The following is a 21,930-nucleotide window of genomic DNA, read 5'->3' as shown; positions in this document are numbered from 1 at the left end:
TTTTATTAACAGTACATTTTAAGCTTACATAGTTTACCAACAGCGTCATAAGTTAGGTACAAATTGATATTGTCACCTGCGGTCACTTTATAATTTATAAGACTGACTCAGTAAGAACTCGGTGATTCAACTGTGGGAAACATTGTTGTAGAACAGATACCAATTTAAACAAACAATGGAACAAAAGTTTAAAAATAATTTCCGATATTTATATATACTAGCCTGTTGGCGCGGTTTGACCTTGCTCTCCGCTTCAGTGGTTGTGGGTTCATTTCCGCCTGGGGACTCGGTATAATATATATATTTATTTACAAAAAATTCATTCGTTCTAGTATCTCTATCGATTCACCCTGTAATATCCCACAGCTGGGCATAGGTCTCTTTCCCTATGTAGGAGAAGGATCGAGCATAATCCACCACGCTGCTTCAATGTGGGTTGGCGGATATATTCCCTACTATGAGTAAGAATCGCTATCAGGTGTACATGATAACAACCGGGACCGACGGCTTAACGTGCTCTCCGAGGCGCGGCGGGGAGACCTACAAGGACTGCACAAACATCCAGACCACGGCAAATGTATGCTATCTCTATAAATATACCTAATTCGAAAAACAAAAATAATTACAAGGTTTTTGTAACATAGGTAATAAAAATAAAGTAACCGTACAACGCTGTACACGCCAGTAGCTCGCTTAAGATAATGCTGGTTAAACGAAGCATACGTATAATTTGATAATCTCGTCCGTCCAGTTTTGATGGCATTGTTACGTTTTAAACAACCTTGTTTAGAAGATGTCTTGTTTATTACAATATGCACTGTATAAATTGAATTAAAGTTTAGTAAAATATTGTCTAACGTAATTACACTTTTATAACAGTAAAACATTTTTAAAAATATGTCCTTTCTTTGTGTATATATATTTTTTATAAATCATACATGTTCTTGAAATATAACGTAGTATAACAAAATTTATGAATTATTACGAAAATAGAATGAATTAATATGTGATCGAATATCTCTAATATACTATTGTAATGTAATAATAATAGTAGTAAGCTTTGTTTCAAATAAACATTTCTAACAAATTGTATCAATTACAAAAATTTATTTATGCAAAAGGGTTTAAGGTTTAAATACATTAAAAAAAGTACAGACTGACCTATACGGGTTGTTAGTGTAATCTTTTTAAAAATCATTAAAATAAACCATTTAAAAAGTATTGTATTATTTCAACAAACAATATGCAACTATTCAATTATTAACTAAGCATAATAATATTAGAACATTGAATTCAAAATAACTGAAAATGATTGTATCACTAAATATATATGTATTTATACTTTCGTGGTCACTAACACTACGATTTATGTGTAAAACGGGTTATTTGTCAGGTTTGTTGGTGGTCATTATGAGTTTTTGATACTGAGGCAGTGCAAGATATACCCTGGTCAAAATCTCGAGCAAGCAAACTGGGAAAGTACCTCGACCTTACAGAAGATCACGGTTAAATAATACTGCTTTAAGCAATATCGTGTTCATTTCGTAATAAGGTGACCAGAGCTCCTGGGGGGGATTAGGGGTGGTCGCAACGCGCTTGCATGCTTCTGATGTTGTAGGCGTCTAAAACCCACGTTAATCGCTTGCCACCAGGTGAGCTGTACGCTTGTTTGTCGACCTAGTTGTATAAATAAAATAAAAATTTTGGTTTTATTGCAAGCGCCGTAGTCACGGAAGCGGTAAGCTAATGTTTATTGAATCAATTACGAAGTTCATTAACTGCACAGTTAGGTACTAATATTAATTATTAATTTATTACGCTTATAATATGATCTAACGGTTAGCTTGTTAACCAATTTTGTAGCACATATAAAATAGCGTTACGACTTTTAGCGAAGTAATTAACTGATATGAGTAGGTATTTGTTAATAAACACAATCGTGAGAAATCTTAAGTCTAGTTTTATAAAAAAATAACGGTATGTCGAAGACGCGGGTTCGAATCCCGCTGGAGCGGTCAATTTTTGATATGATATTCAAAAATGTTTAAAATAACATCTATTCACACTTCCATAAAAATCAACACAAAGTATTGACTATACATACACAGTTTTAATTGTTTTTTTTTTATATTTATTTATTTACACTTTCGCACACTAATACAAGGTTTTAACAGCATAACAAATGATATATAAAAATAGAATTTGCATCAGTTGCAACAGGCGGCCTTATCGCTAAAACAGCGATCTCTTCCAGGCAACCTTTGGGCAGAGGACTAAATAAGAAGTGTGGGATGGGCGCAAAAATGTTATGTAACATACACATGAACATATAATACTCACATACATTACATACACACACACCAAATACATTTACATACATATACATACATTCAGATATAGACATACATATACATACTCAAAAACATATATATATCAATTAAATAAAATATAGTATAATATTGTATAATCTCCTTGCAAAATCAAATATCCAGGATAACAATTGTGAAAATATGTTTCACCCTCGCAAACTACAACACTAGTTTATATAGAGAAGTGCAGAATGCTAATATTTTTTTACCGACTTCAAAAAAAGGAGGAGGTTACTCAATTCGACCGTATGTATATATATATATATATTTTAATGTATGTTCGGGGATAACTCCTTCGTTTATGAACCGATTTTGATAATTTATGTTTCGTTGGAAAGGAGATATAGTTTGGTACCATGATAAGGAAACCAGGATCTGATGATGGGATCACAGAGAAATCGAGGGAAACTCTTGAAAAGCCGCATAGCTTTTTAGTGGGTGTACTGATTTTGATGATTTTTAATTTAGTAGAAAGCCGATGTTTATTATGTGATCACATTTAAATTTCATCGAGATCTGATTACAACTTTTGGAGTAATCTTTGATAATGCTATTTACTCGACAATTTTTTTGTCTACCTACGTTGTATTACTTGTCAATATAATTGAAGTCGGTTAGGCGACCACTGGGCGACCACTAGTATCTAGAGATGTACATAATGTACAGCCGTTGTTTCAAATATTTGTTTTAACGTACGCAAATATATACCCGCGCGGTTGTCGAACTCGGTACTCGCCGGAAGCAGATAATAGCTTTTAGACATACCTGTTTAGTGTTTAGAATTTTTGGCTCAAAACGCTAATTAATTTGTTACATATAATAAATTATATTAGATAAATATTGATTTATACCATAAGATTTTGTCTCAAATCTAAAGGTTAATAATTCATATTTGCGAATACAAATAGCTAATAAATACAGTGAAATTTGATGGTGAAAAAGAATACATCAAAATTTTTTATCTGTTATATATCTTCATCCGTTAAATAGAGTTATCCACAATTGGAGAAACAGGCCCTAAGATGTACATATATATCGGTGTCATGTAGTTTCAAATTGACAATCGTTGTGATTAGTCCTTTTATAAGAAAAGAAAGAAAAAACATTTATTTGATCACACACAAGAGACAACAACAATAGTTTAGATGACTATAAGATTTTTTATGATTATAAGATTAGAGTATATAAGGTTTTTTATGACTATAAGATTTGAGTTTAGATGATTATAAGAGACGAGCTGTACCCTGCGCGCGTTGCTACGCTTTTTTTGGTCGTACCAACTCAGAAACCTTTGTGGGCTCATGCACAACACTTTGCTGAAGATCATGACATGATCAAATGCAAAGTTTACGATCCTATAAATGACATGCTTCAGCCTGTAATATCCCACTACTGGGCATAGGCCTCTTTCCCCATGTAGAAGAGATCAGAGCTTAATCCACCTCGCTGCTCCAATGCGGGTTGGCGGATATATTCTCTACTATGAGTAACGATCGCTATCAGGTGTACATGATAACAACCGGGACCGACGGCTTAGCGTGCTCTCAGAGGCACGATGGGGAGACCCACAAGGACTGCATAAACACCCAGACACAGCAAACACCTGTATGGCCAATACAAATGTTCGTCATGTGCAGGATCGAACCCGCAACCGCCAGCGCAACATGTACAATCCATGGCTTTTTATATATATAGATGAAGCGAAATAACTTTCACTATACACGAGATTAACTAAAGTTATTTTTATACGTCTTCGGTTCAGATGCACTGTTCCGTCGCGTGTGGACTTTTATACGACTTGTATGTTCGTAAAACTTTTGTAACTAATATAATCACTACACGAGTTCTTACAATCAAAAGTCGTATAGATTCAAGGTGTTGAAATATTTTGTCTTTGTTTAAACAAAAATAACATAATAATGAACATATTTCTCAGTTACATTTAAACAAGATTTAATGTGAAGGCTAAAGAATATTTTATTTTTATATTTTATTTCATCATCATTACAGCCTATACAGTCCACTGCTGGACACAAGTTTACGCCAAAAATAACGTGAACTCATGTGTTTTGCCACCTCCTTTCGAATAAAAAAAATCATCGAAATCGCTACCCTGTCAAAAGTTCTGAGGTAACAAACATAAAAAATATACAATCTAATTAAGTACTTCCTCATTTGTGTTTTGGAAGTCGTTTAACAAAACTAGTCTTGCCTCCAGTCTAAAGATTTTTAGTCACGATTAAACAAGAAAAAAGAGCTTTAAACCATTTATTTATCTTACAGATAATTTAATAATCAAAAAGAAAAAAAATACTATACGTAACTTTTTGTGTAGTTTCAGTAAAAGCGGATATTTTAATTATTACAACTCTAGTTTTAAGTGGAACGACTGAATTAAAATATTGTCCTTGTATGGAGACCTGTTCCTTGCAAGGCCGCTTGGAAGAGCTTATTAAAAGTTAAGTTTAATAAATAGTGATGACACCTTAAATAAAATAAAAGCAATTTACATGTTACACTATAAAACAAAGTGTTAATTAATAATTTGTTTCTTACATTTATCCGGTAAATAAACTAATTAAAAACTGTTTATTCGTTACAATGGCCTACCATGGTCCACGCATCTTATATTTAATTTGCAGTTACCGCCGTTTGAAAGAGTAGATTTCGCTAAATTACCAGCAAGGAAATGAAAAGTTAATCTTTTAGAAATCGTTAATACAATCATCACTTCAGCTTATCGCAGTCCACAGCTGGACATAGGCCTCCACAAGTTCACGCCAAAAACGGCGCGAACTCATTTGTTTTGCTCATAGTCAATGCGCTGGGCAGGCGGGTTGGTGGCCGCAGGGCTAGCTTTGTCGCACCTAAGATGCTGCTGCCCGTCTTCGGCTTGTGTATTTGAATGCCAGCAGTTGGGTGGGTATCCTGCCATCGTTCGGCTTTTTAAGTACCAAGGTGGTAGTGAAACTGTGTTATCCCTTAGTCGCCTCTTACGAAACTCACGGGAATAAAGAGGGTGGTATATTCTTTACTGCCGTTACCACACAGCAGATAAAAAATACATTACTTAAATTATTATTATTACTAATTTAAAATCAAAGGCTCGACTTTAAAATAATATATTATAAATTTGTTTTGTTTCATTCCAGGGTTATTTACACGTTTGGAAGCGGGATGCGACATTCTCTGAAGACGAACTCAACGAACTGTTCAACAACATTGAAGATATTTACGCTTTCAATAAGTAAGTCACTCTATTTGTCTTCTTAAATAGCACTTTAATGCATAATAAAAATACATTACTTTTTTACTGATGAACAATAATTACACTACTTATTGTAGGTAGAAAAAAAAACAGAAATAAATTATCAACTGTCAAACAAAGATGCATAAAGGCGGTCTTATATGATAGCCATTCTATCCAGACAACCTTATAGATGAAACAAATCTATAGAATAAAAAAAATAACCCTTCATACTCACTGGTTCTCAGAGAAATTCTGTGTCTCTGACACTGATCTAGTAACACAGACCACAATTACAAACTGATCAAATAAGGATCACACTACATCATTTATCAAAAATATCTGCATAGCTTGTACAGACATTTGCCATATGCGTAGATCGAACCCGCGATCGCTTGTAAACTAGTCAGTTGCTGTGCCACCACTACATCTGTATTGTAAGACATTAAGATAATTGGTATTATTCTAAAGACATAAAATACTATGTATTCTCCAGTTACTTATGTGTTTGATTTTATATTATAATAATAAAATCAACTTCATAAGAAAACTATCTGCCAAGTGGAGTAGTGGCTGTTTAAGCTGGAGAGAGCCTTTTGTCCAGCAGCCGAATAGATACTTACAGGATATTATTTAGTTCAGACTGACGGCAGAATTCTAAAAAATCCGAATTCCGATTATGCTCAAACCCTTCATTGTGTTTGTAAAAATTACTACAATATTACTGACCTTCAAATAGTATTAAACATGTGAACAAAATAAGACCGCAGTAAAATAACAACCCCAGCATTACTTATCGTCGAAATTCACGACTAGCTGTCTTACTTTGACATATTGTGGGGGGAGTGTTCTTGAGTCTTTTAATATGTGACATTGAGAGAGGGGACGGACTTAAGAGATAAAAATGAATAAAAGAGAAATAAATAAAGGGGAAAATAATCATTAGGCTGCTTTTAAAATATTTTTATAGCGACATAATTTATTTTGATTTGTTCAAAATTAAGAAATCTAATCAAACCGTTTTCTTCTCCGTAAACAGTAATAGAGCCTATTTTGTTGTTGGCGCATAAAAACTTATCGTACAAATAAGTTAACGACAGGCTATCTTTAATGTAATATATAAAATTCTCGTGTCGCGGTGTTTGTAGTTAAACTCCTCCGAAACAGCTTGACCGATTCTCATGAAATTTTGTGTGCATATCGGGTAGGTCTGAGAATCGAACAACATCTATTTTTCATACCCCTAAATGTTAAGGTTAGTCCACCCCAATTTTTTTTTAATTTTTAGATAAATTATTAATTTTTTATTTTATTATGATTTGGCGTTGAAAAATACATAAAACCCTAAATTTTCACCCTTCTACCACCAACCCCTTTTTTAAATAGCGTTTAGCGGCAAGACAACGTTTGCCGAGTCAGCTAGTATTATCATATAATTTATGATGACTCAAGGCTAGGATTATTTAATTTCAATGAATGAACTACAACTTTTGATCTCACATCTTAAGAAGAAAATATTCAACACATTAATAAGTTAGTGAATGTACATTCCTTTATATTTCGTGCCCCGGCGGGGTCCTTAATTATCTTTTGTAATTTTTTTTTTTTTATTAATAAAATGTAAATTATAGTTGTGAAATAAATAAATAAGTAAAAGAAAAATGTATAAAATATTGAATTTATCCACAACGTTAGAGTAAATTTGTTTCTATAAAACAATTTAAATTCGGCCCTGTGACGAGGGTGTAAACCTAATAGGGTGGCCCTGAATGGCGGAGGGTACGGTTTTTATTAAAGAATTTGCTTGACTGTCTGTACGTGAAAGATGCGGGAATAGGGAAATATTTTGATTGTGTCAGATGTTTTTGCTTTTAGTTATCTTATTGTAATCTTTGCATATATTTTCCTGCATATTATAAAAGGAAAACTTATGCAGATTGAGCTGAACCTTGTTATATTATTAAATAGGTGAACTCAGATTTAGTATTCAGAACAGAAATTCTGGATTAAGAACGTATATACTACTTTTTGTCATGAAATTGGAGTTCGTGTATTATACGAGAACTCTGAGGTACTACAGTACAGTAAGGGAGTGTAATACGAAATAGAAAAAAATTCAATGTTTAATTTTAAAGGCATTTAGCTCTTCCAATACGTCACGTAGATCAGTGCGCTATATATTTACGGGTTTGAGAATGGATAGGTTCAGCTGATTGCATTAATTTGGCCGGACAAAACTAAGTAAACAGTCGACGCTCCGTCAACACAGTGGTCTCAGTCGCTGTCTATTGCGTTAGCAGTTATGAGATCGACTCCCCGTTAAAGACAATTCTTTGTCAATATATTGCTTATGCAGTATTAATGTGTGTTGTGGTTAGGTTATGTATTTTCTGTACCATTGCTTGTTGTAATGTTAGTTTTAAGTTTTGTATACGTAAATAAATAAATAAATTAATTAATTGTTGAGCGGGGGGTTGGGGGGGGGGGTTTGAACCCAGCAAAATGGGACGCTAATCAGTGCAAAACTTAATGTATAATCACATTTTATAATAATTACAATATAACCTTTTTTTTGTAATAGATTTGCAAACAACTTTCAAACTTTGAAAAGGATTGTCATCTTCTACTGCAGGATCTCTTAAGATTCGAAAATTATTGTTTCATGAATAATTTAGATATAAATGTCGCAAAATGCTTTTCGATCACATTTTCTCTTAAAATTAATAACATCAAATTTAAATATCTACTAAGACAGCAGGAGCTTAAAGTAGTAAATGAAATACGAGACTTAGGCTAACGCCTTCGAAAAACGAAAAAAAAACCGACTTCAATTACATCGACAAGTAATACAACGTAGATCGACGAAAAAATAGTCAAGCAACTACGCGTTATCAAAGATTACTCAAAAAGTATTTATCAGATCTCGATACATGTGACCCATGTGACCATATGATAAACATCAGCATTCGATTAAATTAAAAATTATCAAAATCGGTACACCCAGTAAAAAGTTGTTACGGATTTTCGAGAGTTTCCCTCGATTTCTCTGGGATCCCATCATCAGATCCTTGTTTCCTTATCACGGTACCAAACTAGGGATATACCCTTTCCAACAAAAAAAGAATTATCAAAATCGGTACATCCAGTAGAAAGTTATGCGGTATAATACAACGTAGGTCGACGAAAAAAGCGTCAAGTAAAAACGCATTATTAGATATTAAAAAAAATACAGTCGAATTGAGAACCTCCTCCTTTTTTGGAAGTCGGTTAACAAAATAAAATAAAAACAGTATACGTTTAAACTTAATATTCAAGTTTTAAAGTGATTACTTACTGTGTTTTTTGCTGTACCAGCTCTTCGGATAAATGTGAAGTTACTCGTATTTGCTCATTGTCAAACTCGCGAATTTACAATATATTCTGTTTGATTTACGTAATCTTTCAACAAAGTATTAGAAAACAAAAAAAAAGACGAATTGGTTTAGTTATTTTCTAGTTTGAGCTTAGTAATATAATTATGTTACTGTTAATATTGTATAATTATACAAATTACAGTGACAATTAAAAGGTATGTAACGCGAAAGTCCCCGCGTCGGATCCTATTTCACGCCCCGTTAACTTGATATCCCCCGCGTTCATTTGTTTGCGCACACAGTGTTATATTAATGCACTTTTATCCAAATGCGGTTAACCACACTAGCCTGAGGGCTTTGTCGATTTTCTATTTTATAAAAGTAGCAACGTTTGCCTTGATTTTATTGTTAATATCTAAAAATAGGTTCGCTTTTATTCCTGTTTTTGCAGATTGTTTTTGAAGTGTTCTTAAAACTGAATGGATAGCTTTTTTTTTACCTTTATATTTAAAAATGCAAGTTGCTAAATTAAAATTTTAAAATTTGTTAATGTTAAAAAAAATACAACCTTATATGTCAATCTTTCGGTAGTTGAAAAAATATGAAATATACATACACACTAAAATAAGGCAGTTAGTTACGCGTCCATTTAAAACAAGAAAAAACACACGAGCCAATTAAAATCTGAGCCTAAGCCTTTCCCACGACCAACAAAAGCCTTATTTTCCATACTTTCATACTAAATTATGGCCTAAACTTTTTGCCTATACAAAACGAAATCCCCAAACGACCCTATTGTTCCCAGTTTACGATCCTTTACCGCGTACGTGCAACTTACGTGACTTTAAGAACAGTTTGTCCCTTTGTTCACACTTGGACCTGTGGCTATCCAAGGTCTGAGGGCAATAAATCTTAAAATTTCTTTACCCTTCAATCTTCCTAGGCACGTTCGTTATTGCGAATGAGCGAAAATGAACAATTGTTTACGCTAGGGTTGCCAACCATACTTTATAATAAAGTATTTTACTTTATTTTTGGTAAATATACTTTATACTTTTGCATACAAATAAAGTATATGAAAATACTTTATTTTCAATCTTTACTGTGATGCGTGAAACAAGATACTCATTATGGGTACTTAACTATTTAACGGTACACATAAGGTAAAACGGATGATGGAAAGGATTTAAAATTACTGAACGAAATGTTAGATGACAGATGTGGTGTTTTGAATGTGACAGGACAGGTGACAATCTGACATTTGTCACAGATGTCACTACTCACTATCAACGATATTGTAGAAAAATTGACCGTTGGCTTTGTTTATATGCAGTTAAGGAATCAATGGTTGGAAAAATTGTTTGACCTTAGCGAAGATAACTGGCTTTCAATACTCCCTAACGTGTCCTTAAAAAATGCGGTTAAATTTGAAAATTTTGAAATGATAATTATAAAAACTAAATTACAAGACGGATTAAATGTTAAGATGCAGGATATATATTCCGAATGTATAAGACAAAAAAAAATCACTAATGATGATAAAAAAATTTCAGTGAAAAGTACAGTTGAAAAATGGCAATATATACTTAAAAATGCACCTGATAGCTTACCAAATATAAAAAAAAATTCTTACTTACTTTCTGTTCCCACTACTTAAGCTTTTACTGAAAGGGTTTTTTTAGTAATGAATCTAAAGTAGCGAGAAGAGAGAAATATAGCGTCAATAAATTTAATTAGAAACGAATTTTTATTTATATAAATTTAAATAATGATTTTTAAACAAGTTTGAAACATTTAAATATAACAAAAAATTGTTAGCATGTGCTAAAGGCACACAAAAATACGTTTTTAAAGCAATAAAAACATAAAATTTGAAAAATACTTTTTTTTTCTTCCAAATACTTTATTTTTTCCTATCCAAACCATTTTATACGTTTTTTTTTGTCAAAAAAAGTTGGCAACCCTAGTTTACGCGTAAATATCTTAACACTGAAAACACTAATAAACAATAACTTAACACAGGTAAAGTGAAATATTGTTTTCAATTATAATATTACGTATACCATTAGAGGCCATTGACGTTAAGAATAGCTTGAAATAAAAATCAATAGATTCTTCATAATTACTACACTAGCGTAATTGTAAGCTTAAAAGTCACTTCTTAAGGCGAAGAATCTAATTCTTATCTGAACGTAAATCTTCGTTAAATAATAATTATTGAAAAAAAAAAAAATTTGATCACATTCAGATCGCTCGTAATTTATTTTTCCTTTCAATACTTTTTTTTCACTTTTTACTATTTACAAAGGCTAAAAGCATTGAGACCAGTACGTCTATATGTACATTATATACAGAATAGTCTTGACACTTTATATACATATAAGATATATCGATTCTAAGCCACAGGTTATGTGCACACATTAGTTTTATTTTCCTAAAGTAAATCTTGTAATTAATTTCTATTTTCCAGATCTCTATGCAGCGAACTCAATAGCTGTCGTCTAGACGCGACGTGCATTGCTCGTTGCTTCGTCAATAATACAACTGGCTTCTCTGTCTACACCTCGTATTGCACTGGCTACCCGAGGACGATGGAGAGATTGGCCGCTTTGGCTTCTCGGCCTCAGAGTGCCCGGGAGTTCAGAGAGAGGCAGATCGAGTTGATGCATCCTTTGCCATTGGCGTCCTATCTTTTGAAGCCAGTGCAGAGGATTTTGAAATACCATCTGTTACTACAGGTAATTTATAATCATTTAAAAATCGATTTCGAATTTTGAAATCGACATCGACTCTTTCAATTTCGGTCAAAGGATGTAAAATAAACTTGTTAGTTGGTATTTTAGATGTAAGTACTCTTAAACATACTTTAAGAGTACTAATCTGGTAGTTAAGAAACAGTTGAGAGTCATTGGGATGATTTTAGCTAAATATTCAAATATTTGAAGTAATTTTCTGTTATTTTTTTCAGAACGTGGTGAAACAATGTGCCTCGTGTGAGACGGAGTACGCGCTCCTGAAGATGACGGGCATCGCGCACCACATCGACGACATGAAGAGACGACACGAACACGCTGTTAGAGTTCAGGTGAGGAACTAAATAAAAAGGCAGTATTATGTCTTAAATAGTTATGATACTATGATGTATGTTAATAAATTGAAATTACATTCGTATACAAAGACAATGTTACATAATGAAAGTGACATAGCGTCAGTAATATCTGGATCACTGTAACATTGTTCTACCAAACGCGCGTATCTTTTTCCGATTGACTGACGTACTACGGATTGTTGTTGAATCTCGGTACTCGGTTATTATTGTTTCACAGCGTCTTTCACAGGAGAGGTTTTGTAAGTGTACACGTTCCACATGTTTTTTTTTTTTTAATGAAATGAAAGTAAAAATGACAATCTCTATTTTAGTTTATTTGTTGTAATATATGAGCTGCTCAGCTGCCATCAATTGTATTAAACCGTCCAACGGTGGTCAGAGCATGAGCAATTAGTACATTGCCAAAGCTTTACATTTCAAAGAATAATATATTGATTGGCCTATTTGCACATTTATTAGTGACCGCTTCTTTCCACTAAAAATGTTGTGGTTTCAATTACCACCCCGAGTCTGGATATAATTAATATTAATTTGTAAATATAATTATTTTTATACGTACATTTGAACTACACACATACACCGTGACTCCGCTTTTGCGCAACGATCACAGCACTGGTTTGTGGCTGTTGCGCTGGCGGTTGCGGGTTCAATCCCCGCACAATACAAATATTTGTATTGGCCATACAAATGTTTGCCGTGGTCTTGGTGTTGGTGCAGTCCTCGTGGGTCTCCCCACCGTACCTGAGAGCACGTTAAGCCGTCGGTCCCGGTTGTTATCATGTATACCTGATAGCGATCGTTACTCATAGTAAGGAATATATTCACCAAACCACAATGGAGCAGCGTGGGGAAAGAGGCATATGCCCAGCAGTGGGATATTACAGGCTGAAGCGATACGTACATTTATCACACAAAAGCGTTTCCTTCTATCAGCTGGATGTTTCCTAAAACCTAGGCTTTTAGTTACCTTAGGAGTAAACGACCTTACGAGTACCATATGTGTATGTGTATTTTAAATACACATTTATGACTGTGTACCTGTGTTTGCAATAATTCTTCATACAGTGATATTTTTTTTTTAAATTGAAATAAAATATTTCCCATTACAGGAAATCCAGTCGTTATTATACGGATGGAACGGACCTGATTTGACAACTTACGGAGAGTTGTGCGCCGAAGGGACCTTTAGGTATAATTTACTCAAATTGAAATCAATATACTCGTAACGTACTGATTTGTATGTAGAAATAGTCTTGTGATACGAACACGTGAACAATGAATAGGAAAGGATTCAAAGGCTTTTACTGCTTGATTTGCAAATGCTGAATTTTTAAATACGAAAGTTTATATTAAAGAAATTAATGTATTAGGGCTTAGGGGAAGAAAACTCTGGAGAAAAGTTCCGATAATTCGTAATGAAACTCATGTTGTATTAAGCTTTATATCTTATCCTTTCATCCTTTTCTTTTCCTTTATTACAACAATAGTCTTATTTACATTTCATATACATTTACCAAAGGTAAACTAATCTTCATTTCAAAAATTTTACCAACTAACTTGAAACCTCTAACATGGATATTTTTTTTGGTCTCTAAATTAAGTCATACGTTTTCTAGAGTGTTCGGCGCAAAGGCAATGCGTCACGCCTTTCTCTTCGACAAAATGCTCCTTGTGACCAAGAACAGGGAGGATGGAATCCTTGCGTACAAGTCCCATATTATGGTAAGTTTGCAAATAGTAAAGACAAAATTATTTGTAGAGATATCAGTAAATTTTTAACTATAAGACAAATATAAATATGTATCCCCAAAATGTCTGCAAGAGTATTAATTTCAAATGACTGAACCAAATTGGATAACTTTGTTTTATGTGTTCGTTATAGTTAGGATAAAGTTCATTAAAAAAATGTTGCGGTACAAAGTTCGCCGGGTCAGCTAGTATTTGTATGATATTAGTTCAGGACTTGTTAAAGTGTTACTTGGTGACGACAGTGCAACAACATGATGCTGGTGGAGTCGATCGCGGGCGCGCCGCTGTCGTTCCACGTGATCCCGTGGGACGCGCCGCGCGCACAGCTCACCCTGCAGGCGCGCTCGCCGCGCCACAAGCGGGAGTGGACCTTGTTACTGAAGCGGGTGAGTGGACACTCATACAGCGTGGTGCAGGCGGAGTCGTTCCACGTGATCCCGTGGGACGCGCCGCGCGCACAGCTCACCCTGCAGGCGCGCTCGCCGCGCCACAAGCGGGAGTGGACCTTGTTACTGAAGCGGGTGAGTGGACACTCATACAGCGTGGTGCAGGCGGAGTCGTTCCACGTGATCCCGTGGGACGCGCCGCGCGCACAGCTCACCCTGCAGACGCGCTCGCCGCGCCACAAGCGGGAGTGGACCTTGTTACTGAAGCGGGTGAGTGGACACTCATACAGCGTGGTGCAGGCGGAGTCGTTCCACGTGATCCCGTGGGACGCGCCGCGCGCACAGCTCACCCTGCAGGCGCGCTCGCCGCGCCACAAGCGGGAGTGGACCTTGTTACTGAAGCGGGTGAGTGGACACTCATACAGCGTGGTGCAGGCGGAGTCGTTCCACGTGATCCCGTGGGACGCGCCGCGCGCACAGCTCACCCTGCAGGCGCGCTCGCCGCGCCACAAGCGGGAGTGGACCTTGTTACTGAAGCGGGTGAGTGGACACTCATACAGCGTGGTGCAGGCGGAGTCGTTCCACGTGATCCCGTGGGACGCGCCGCGCGCACAGCTCACCCTGCAGGCGCGCTCGCCGCGCCACAAGCGGGAGTGGACCTTGTTACTGAAGCGGGTGAGTGGACACTCATACAGCGTGGTGCAGGCGGAGTCGTTCCACGTGATCCCGTGGGACGCGCCGCGCGCACAGCTCACTCTGCAGGCGCGCTCGCCGCGCCACAAGCGGGAGTGGACCTTGTTACTGAAGCGGGTGAGTGGACACTCATACAGCGTGGTGCAGGCGGAGTCGTTCCACGTGATCCCGTGGGACGCGCCGCGCGCACAGCTCACCCTGCAGGCGCGCTCGCCGCGCCACAAGCGGGAGTGGACCTTGTTACTGAAGCGGGTGAGTGGACACTCATACAGCGTGGTGCAGGCGGAGTCGTTCCACGTGATCCCGTGGGACGCGCCGCGCGCACAGCTCACCCTGCAGGCGCGCTCGCCGCGCTACAAACGGGAGTGGACCTTGTTACTGAAGCGGATAAGCTTATGTTTACCGAAAATAACATTCACAGAGAAAGAGTATATGGTATGATTAATTGATTTAGATTTTTAATCCCCTCGCTCTACGTAAGCCTGTTTCTCCATTTAGGAAAACCGTTGGAACTTTATCTAACATGTTCTTCCTCTGCGAGTTGGATTACCTACTAAGATTAACGACCACATAAAGTGACATATTTATATGCTTTAAGCGGAAACAAGTATTTGTACAAATATGTTTTGTATAAATTGTATTTTTTATAATCGAAATTATTTGACCTTACCGTTTAAGTATTTTAAATAACATTATATATTTAAATATTTTTGTGCAAACTGTGTTTGTAATAAATAGAGAGAGTTATGGAGAATATTATTTTATTTTTAGGTAATATTAGAGAATTACAATGCTGTCATTCCATCTCATGCGAGGCAATTAGTTATGGAGCTGGGACAAAATAAAACTGATGGTAAGTTTATTTTTGAATTAAAACTGACTAAAGTAGGATTACTCCAAAATTAAAAAGTAATATGACGTACGGTTCTGAACTAAAAATATAATTTATAGTTTGTGTCGTTGCAGATGATATACTGGCGGAGAAGTCACACAACCTCATAACACAAGCGTCGATGAGAAAACAACTATCAGCGCCTGAATATCTTGAAAAAAGAAAATTAGAAAGAGAAAGAAGAAAATCATTTGAAAATGGAACCAGAGGAAGATTAAAGAAAGCTAATCGAAAATATACCATCAAAAATTCCCGAGATGAAGGTCAAGATTGTGACTGCGTTCAATATTCTGCTGAAAAAGGAATAGACTACACTTGTGATAATTGTTACATCGATCTCTGTTCAGATTGTGAAACAGAGATCGCTAAAGATAAAGTTAAAGATGACAAATGTTCATGTAAAAATGCTCCAAACGATACAAGGGAAAAGTGCCCGGAATGTGATAGGGCGTTACATTATATAGACGCTGGTAGTACTGAACAAATTGAAAGAAATAAATCATCTTGCAAATGTTCAGATTTTAAGTCATCTCAAGAGAGTTTTACAAAGGAATTCAGCGGTTCGTTGAAGAAAACTAGGGGTTATCACTCGTCTGACAATATTGTAGGCTACACAGATAGTAAGAGTAAAGAAGATTTGACAGAAATTAATAGCGCATCTAATGTTAAAAATATCCAAAAAACCTGCTTAAAATGTGCGAAGATTAAAGAAAATATTCCAGTAACAGATTCTATGACCACTTTACATTCAAGAAAATCAAGATGCAATGAGACCGAAAAACACAGGACGGATACGTTACGTTCAAAGTCTAAAGATGATCCACAAAGATCCAAATTATCAAAAATTGGTACGTGGAGAAGAAAGTCGGAACCAGGTTTACAAAACTCGGTTATAATTATGAAAAAATCACAAGATAGTGACAGTGAGAGAACGGATAGCAAAGGAAGTGAAAAAATAGAATTCGAATGTCGAAATTGTGGATCTAATAAAATAACTAAGAAAACCAAAGGCAATGAAGGACCGATCATTTCTGACCCTGAAATAGACAGAAAGAGAGGCACTAATATTATAGTAAAACCGAATATAGAAATAAAGATGTACAATACTAAAAATATACCAAAGAAAATTTCGAAGATTAAAAAAAATAGAGCGAAGGGCTTACGCCTCGGGTCAGACACGACAACACGGTTTTATACAGATTTCTCGACCGATGTATCTACGGAAAACATATTGCACATATCTGAATCAAATGACAGCCTTAATGTTGAAAAATCAAAGATCCAACCGATTCTTCATATTCCAGAAAAGATAAGTAAAGACGAAGACATTGATGAAGAAACATATAAGAAATTAATAGAAAAGACTGATTCGTTCAAGAAGAACGAATTAGAAAAGGTCAAGTACTTAAATAAACAAAAAGTTATTAACGAAGGAACTGAGTCGGAAGATAAATCTCACGACATTTCAGAGCAGCAGGAGGAAGTTCAAGAAAGTTGTGAAGAAATCGAACAACCTTTAGAACAAATAATATCACAATTACTAATGCAAAACCGAGAATTCCAAAAGTTACTTAAAAAACAGCAACAAAGAAATACTGCTCAAAGAAGGCATCAACGACTTTTAAAGTCTCACTCAAACCCCGATCAAGTCATATCAGCCAAAAACGAACTAACAAAGTTGAAGCCAAAGTACACTCGTCAAATGTCTGAAAATATTGAATTAAATATCAATGAACATGAAAATCCAGAACGTAATGCTCATAGTGATATCGATGACGTGTCTGATGAAGATCATATTTACGAAACATTAAGAATAGAAAACAGAGCTGAAAATAATTTACACGAACTTTGCAATAAAAGTAAAGTAATACAACATAATATACATGTGTCTCGACCTAAAAGATTACCATCCCCGCAGAACTCTTCAGAATTAGTTAAAACGCACGGACCTGAATCAGATTATGTATACTTATCGTTCGATCAAATCAAACGTCGTGAAAGTTTAGAAGACGGAATATATGACGTGCCAGTGAAGTCTCCAGAAAAAGTATCTAAAGTCGATAAAAACGTAAATGACTATTACGTTACAATGGATAGTCCAGCAAAGGCGAGTAACGAAGAAAATATTTATGACAATCTTATAGAAGTTTGTAGACGAAAAAAAGATGTTCCAAATACGCTGCCCGGTGACTATTTACCTATGAGTCCCGATCAACAGAGCCCCAATACGCCCGAAATATGGCTGAGCCGCCAAAAAGAACATTTTAACGTTTCTAGAGATAGGAAATCGGGTTCATTGCCCAGAAGTTTTCAGGTAGTGACGAGTGGCAAAGAAGATAATAATTTGAGTACATTTAAGTGCAAACCGAACAGTAATAGCAAAACTTATCTGAATAGAGACGGAAAAGTAATGAGTGCTGATCGCCCATTCACAATCGCTTCAGATCAAAGTGAAATTAGCTATGAAAATGTAGAAACATATATGAGTGAAGGTGATATTTTAAAATTTAACAAAAACTCAAAATCGAAAGAAGATGAATATACACAAAATATTAGCCAATCCACCTTAGAATTAGAAGAAGAAATTGATCGATGTTATAAGAATAATTTTGAAAAAGTTGACTTAGATACTAATAAAAATGAAAATCCTCTCAATACATCTCAACCTAACTTAAATGTATCTACCACGTCTTCTTGTGAAGCTTTGACTACTGAGCAAAATGACGGAAAAGCTAAAAATGTAGATGTCATACACCCTGAGCACAAAATATACAAGCCTACAAGTAACGTCTTATCACTGAAAAATGTCCTTAGTCGTTTTAAAAGTCGGACTCCACCTAAAAATAATGATGATGTGGAGATAAATGCGAATGATCAAACTGTAGAAAATTCAAAGACTGATTTAAAGAGTCCGACAAGTGAAAAAAGATCAGCTCTAAACCCAAGAAGTTACTCGAAAAATCTATTGCAAAGATTCAGAAGTATAATCGGCGATGAACAGCCGGATGATAATCAAAATAAATGTGAAAATAATAAAACTAAAAATGAAGACTCTCAAAACATATCAAAAAGTGAAATAAAAGTTATAATAACATCAACTGATAACAGTCCCACAACATCGACTATGGTATATTCGATCAAAACTGATCCACTTAGTAAGAGTGTCTGTGATCATACAACTATGAGCGAAAGTCAGAAAGAGAAAAATAATTTAGAAATTTTATCTCAAAGTTGCGAAAATATTAACCAAAAATCTAATTTACTGCCGAATTACGAAAAAAGCATCAGTATGGTCACGAATGTATCGAGTTCACTAGCAAGTACACCGTCGCCCTCAAAGTCTAATAACAGTTCGTACCAAAGTCTTAATAAATTGCCTGTTTACATGCAAGGCAGCAAACATTTAGGTGCCAGAATAGCCCAGTCGGACTATGTTGATCCAATGACTCTAATGAGTGAAAAGAATGCTCTTAAAAATGTTAATGTACTAATAAATAAAAACGCTATAAGACCAGACAGTCTTTTTTCTAACTCATCTTTTGTAACATCGTCAAGTGAAAGTACATATCAGGAGAGTCAAATCAAAACAAATACTTCCCAGCAAACTTTAACCGAAAAGACGACAGCATCAAAAGCGAATTCAGATGAAAGCTATTATGAAAAATCATTTGAGAAAATAGAACAGCTAACAGATGCTGACATGTTTAGAGACTCAGCTGTGTATTCTGATCAAGAAGATATTGATGACACATTTTCAGATACTAAGACTAAAGTTTTCAATAAAGGTATGACGCGAGTTGAGAGTATCAAGCGTGAATCGTCGTTCAAAACGAAAAAGACTGTCGTGACAACCAATACTTCTGACAAAAAATGTACTCAATCTAACGTAATTACAATAACGAACAAAATTATTCATACGGAAAGCAATCGAAATACAAGTAAAGTAGAAAAAGTTGATACAGATGAAAAAAGTGTCGTCAAACCGAAGGTAGCTCCTCCGGTGGCAATCAAACCCAAAATAACAACTGCACCATCTGTTGCAGCAGTACCTCCTAAAATAACAATTACTAAGAACAATTTAACTAAGAGTCAAGAACAGTCATCGTCCTCTGAATCTGTCAACACACGGACTATTAGGAGAAATACAAGTTACAAAACATCTTTTGTCAGATCAGATTCTACACCAGTAGCACAAAAAGAAAAAACAGATTTAGGAAACCAAGTGGCTAAATCTGAAAGTAAAACGATAGAAACGAAAGAGAAGATCGAAGAGGAGTTAAAGCCACAGGGAAACATACAAATGAAACGCTTAAGCTTCGAAAGAGCTAGTCTTGACTCAGCGACAAGAAAGACAAAACCTATCTTAGAAACCAAACGCCAGTCCATAGAGCAACCATCAACGTCTAAATCAGTTTTGGAGAGGCGGTTAGAGATTGAACAAATGACAAAAGTTCATATAAATAAATCGATACAGAGTAAAAAGCCGATACAATTAGCTAAACCTAAATCGATTACACCCAAAATGGCGTCATTTGAACGAAGCGTCAGCGAAAACAGGACTAAAGAACGTAATGTCAATACAAACGTCGGTAGTCTAAGGCCGAATATTCCTTTAAATAAAAATAGTGTTAATGAACAAAGCCCCGATGCAAACGACAATGATCCAAAGGAAAGCTGGGTTAAACAAGTTGTCAATAAATTTCAATGAGCTTATTGAGTGATACTTTTGCATTTACAAAAAAAATCCGTCTGATTTTTTACTCCACTTTTTGATAACCACTCTGGTAGTTTTTAAATATTGTTAATTATTATAAAATTGTAAATAGCGTTTGTTTTTATCAAATCTCCTCGAGCTTTGATATCTTGTGCCATAGACAAGATAAATAATTTTGGCGGTACGTTATCACAACAACGCACGAATATAAACACACATTGTACATAAAGATTTGTTAATATGCTTATATTGCTATGTATTTATCCAAAAGTGCCATCTTAAATATATAGAATAAGATAATCTATATATTTACAAAAGATAACGATTCTTGTGCAATGGAATACGATAACATTTTAAAAGTATTTATTTTTTTAGCATAAGATTTTTTTTAACTACTAACACCAAAAAGTAGAATTTTTATTTTTAGGTTATGGTTTTTTTTTTGCGATTTATGATAAAAGAAATAAAAAATTACATTCCGATATTCATCACTTCAGCCTGTAATGATCTGAAAAATAGGGTTTTGCTATATTTTTAACAACAGACTATATGAATTTTTAAAAGAATTTGAAAGCTAAACTTTTCGAATATTCTTCTGAAATTTATTTTAATTAGAAGAAATACATGTGACAGCATTACGCCTACATCAACATAGATTTAAAAAAAAAAACTTTTTTTATGTTGGCAACATTTTATTAATTTTATCGCATCAGAAGACAAGTATACTTAACTCGTTGAGACTGTTAGTACATTAAGTATTATTTCTCGTTTAATGACTATAATTATATTAATGTTACATGTGACTACTAACATTATAATAATAATAAAAAATCTCAAAAACGTACGATGTACTCTACTTAAAGTCAAATTTTTGTATGCACTTTTAATCATAATATTATGCGGCCTGTATGGAATTAATAATCGATATTATATTTTGTAATATTTTACGAAAATTTTATCATATTTAGAACAGGTTTACATATGCACATATTACATACATATATTTATTTATTTTCATTTGGACAAACAGTAGTTGCTACATTACAATTTTCACATAAATAAACATAATAATATCTCATCCCATCTAAAACCTATTACCAATAAATATAATTAAATAATACAGTTGTGTATCTTGTGCCTAAATAATTGCTAACAACGGTATGTTGTATATGAGGGTTGATTTAAAACCTCTCACTTGTATCCACCTGTATATGAATTAAATAATCGGCACACATATAAAATAGGCAAAAACTGTAAGAATTTTGTCAATGATGGAAACTCATTTTTAAGTAACCCTTTTTAACATAAATATACCTACATGAAAATCTACTAATCGTTCTACTTTCAATATAATCATAAAATTTCATAATTACAATATGTGGATATGTAAACACTTTATAAAAATATAACTATTAAGT

The 21,930-nt window shown here is 34.8% G+C and overlaps 1 protein-coding gene across 1 annotated transcript; it reads left to right on the top strand.

Moving 5' to 3' along the window:
- The first annotated feature begins 5,537 nt into the window (after window positions 1–5,537).
- Window positions 5,538–20,623, top strand: LOC123667509. Its single transcript, XM_045601399.1, has 8 exons — window positions 5,538–5,616; window positions 11,440–11,707; window positions 11,938–12,054; window positions 13,188–13,267; window positions 13,695–13,800; window positions 14,070–14,213; window positions 15,678–15,759; window positions 15,873–20,623. Exons 2-8 carry the CDS (start codon window positions 11,561–11,563, stop codon window positions 20,504–20,506), a joined length of 5,310 nt encoding a protein of 1,769 aa, XP_045457355.1. The 5' UTR covers window positions 5,538–5,616; window positions 11,440–11,560; the 3' UTR covers window positions 20,507–20,623.
- The last annotated feature ends 1,307 nt before the right edge of the window (window positions 20,624–21,930 follow it).

This window comes from Melitaea cinxia, chromosome 28, assembly GCF_905220565.1.
Source record: "Melitaea cinxia chromosome 28, ilMelCinx1.1, whole genome shotgun sequence".
Lineage (NCBI taxonomy): Eukaryota > Metazoa > Arthropoda > Insecta > Lepidoptera > Nymphalidae > Melitaea > Melitaea cinxia.
This window is presented reverse-complemented; position numbering and strand designations above follow the sequence as displayed.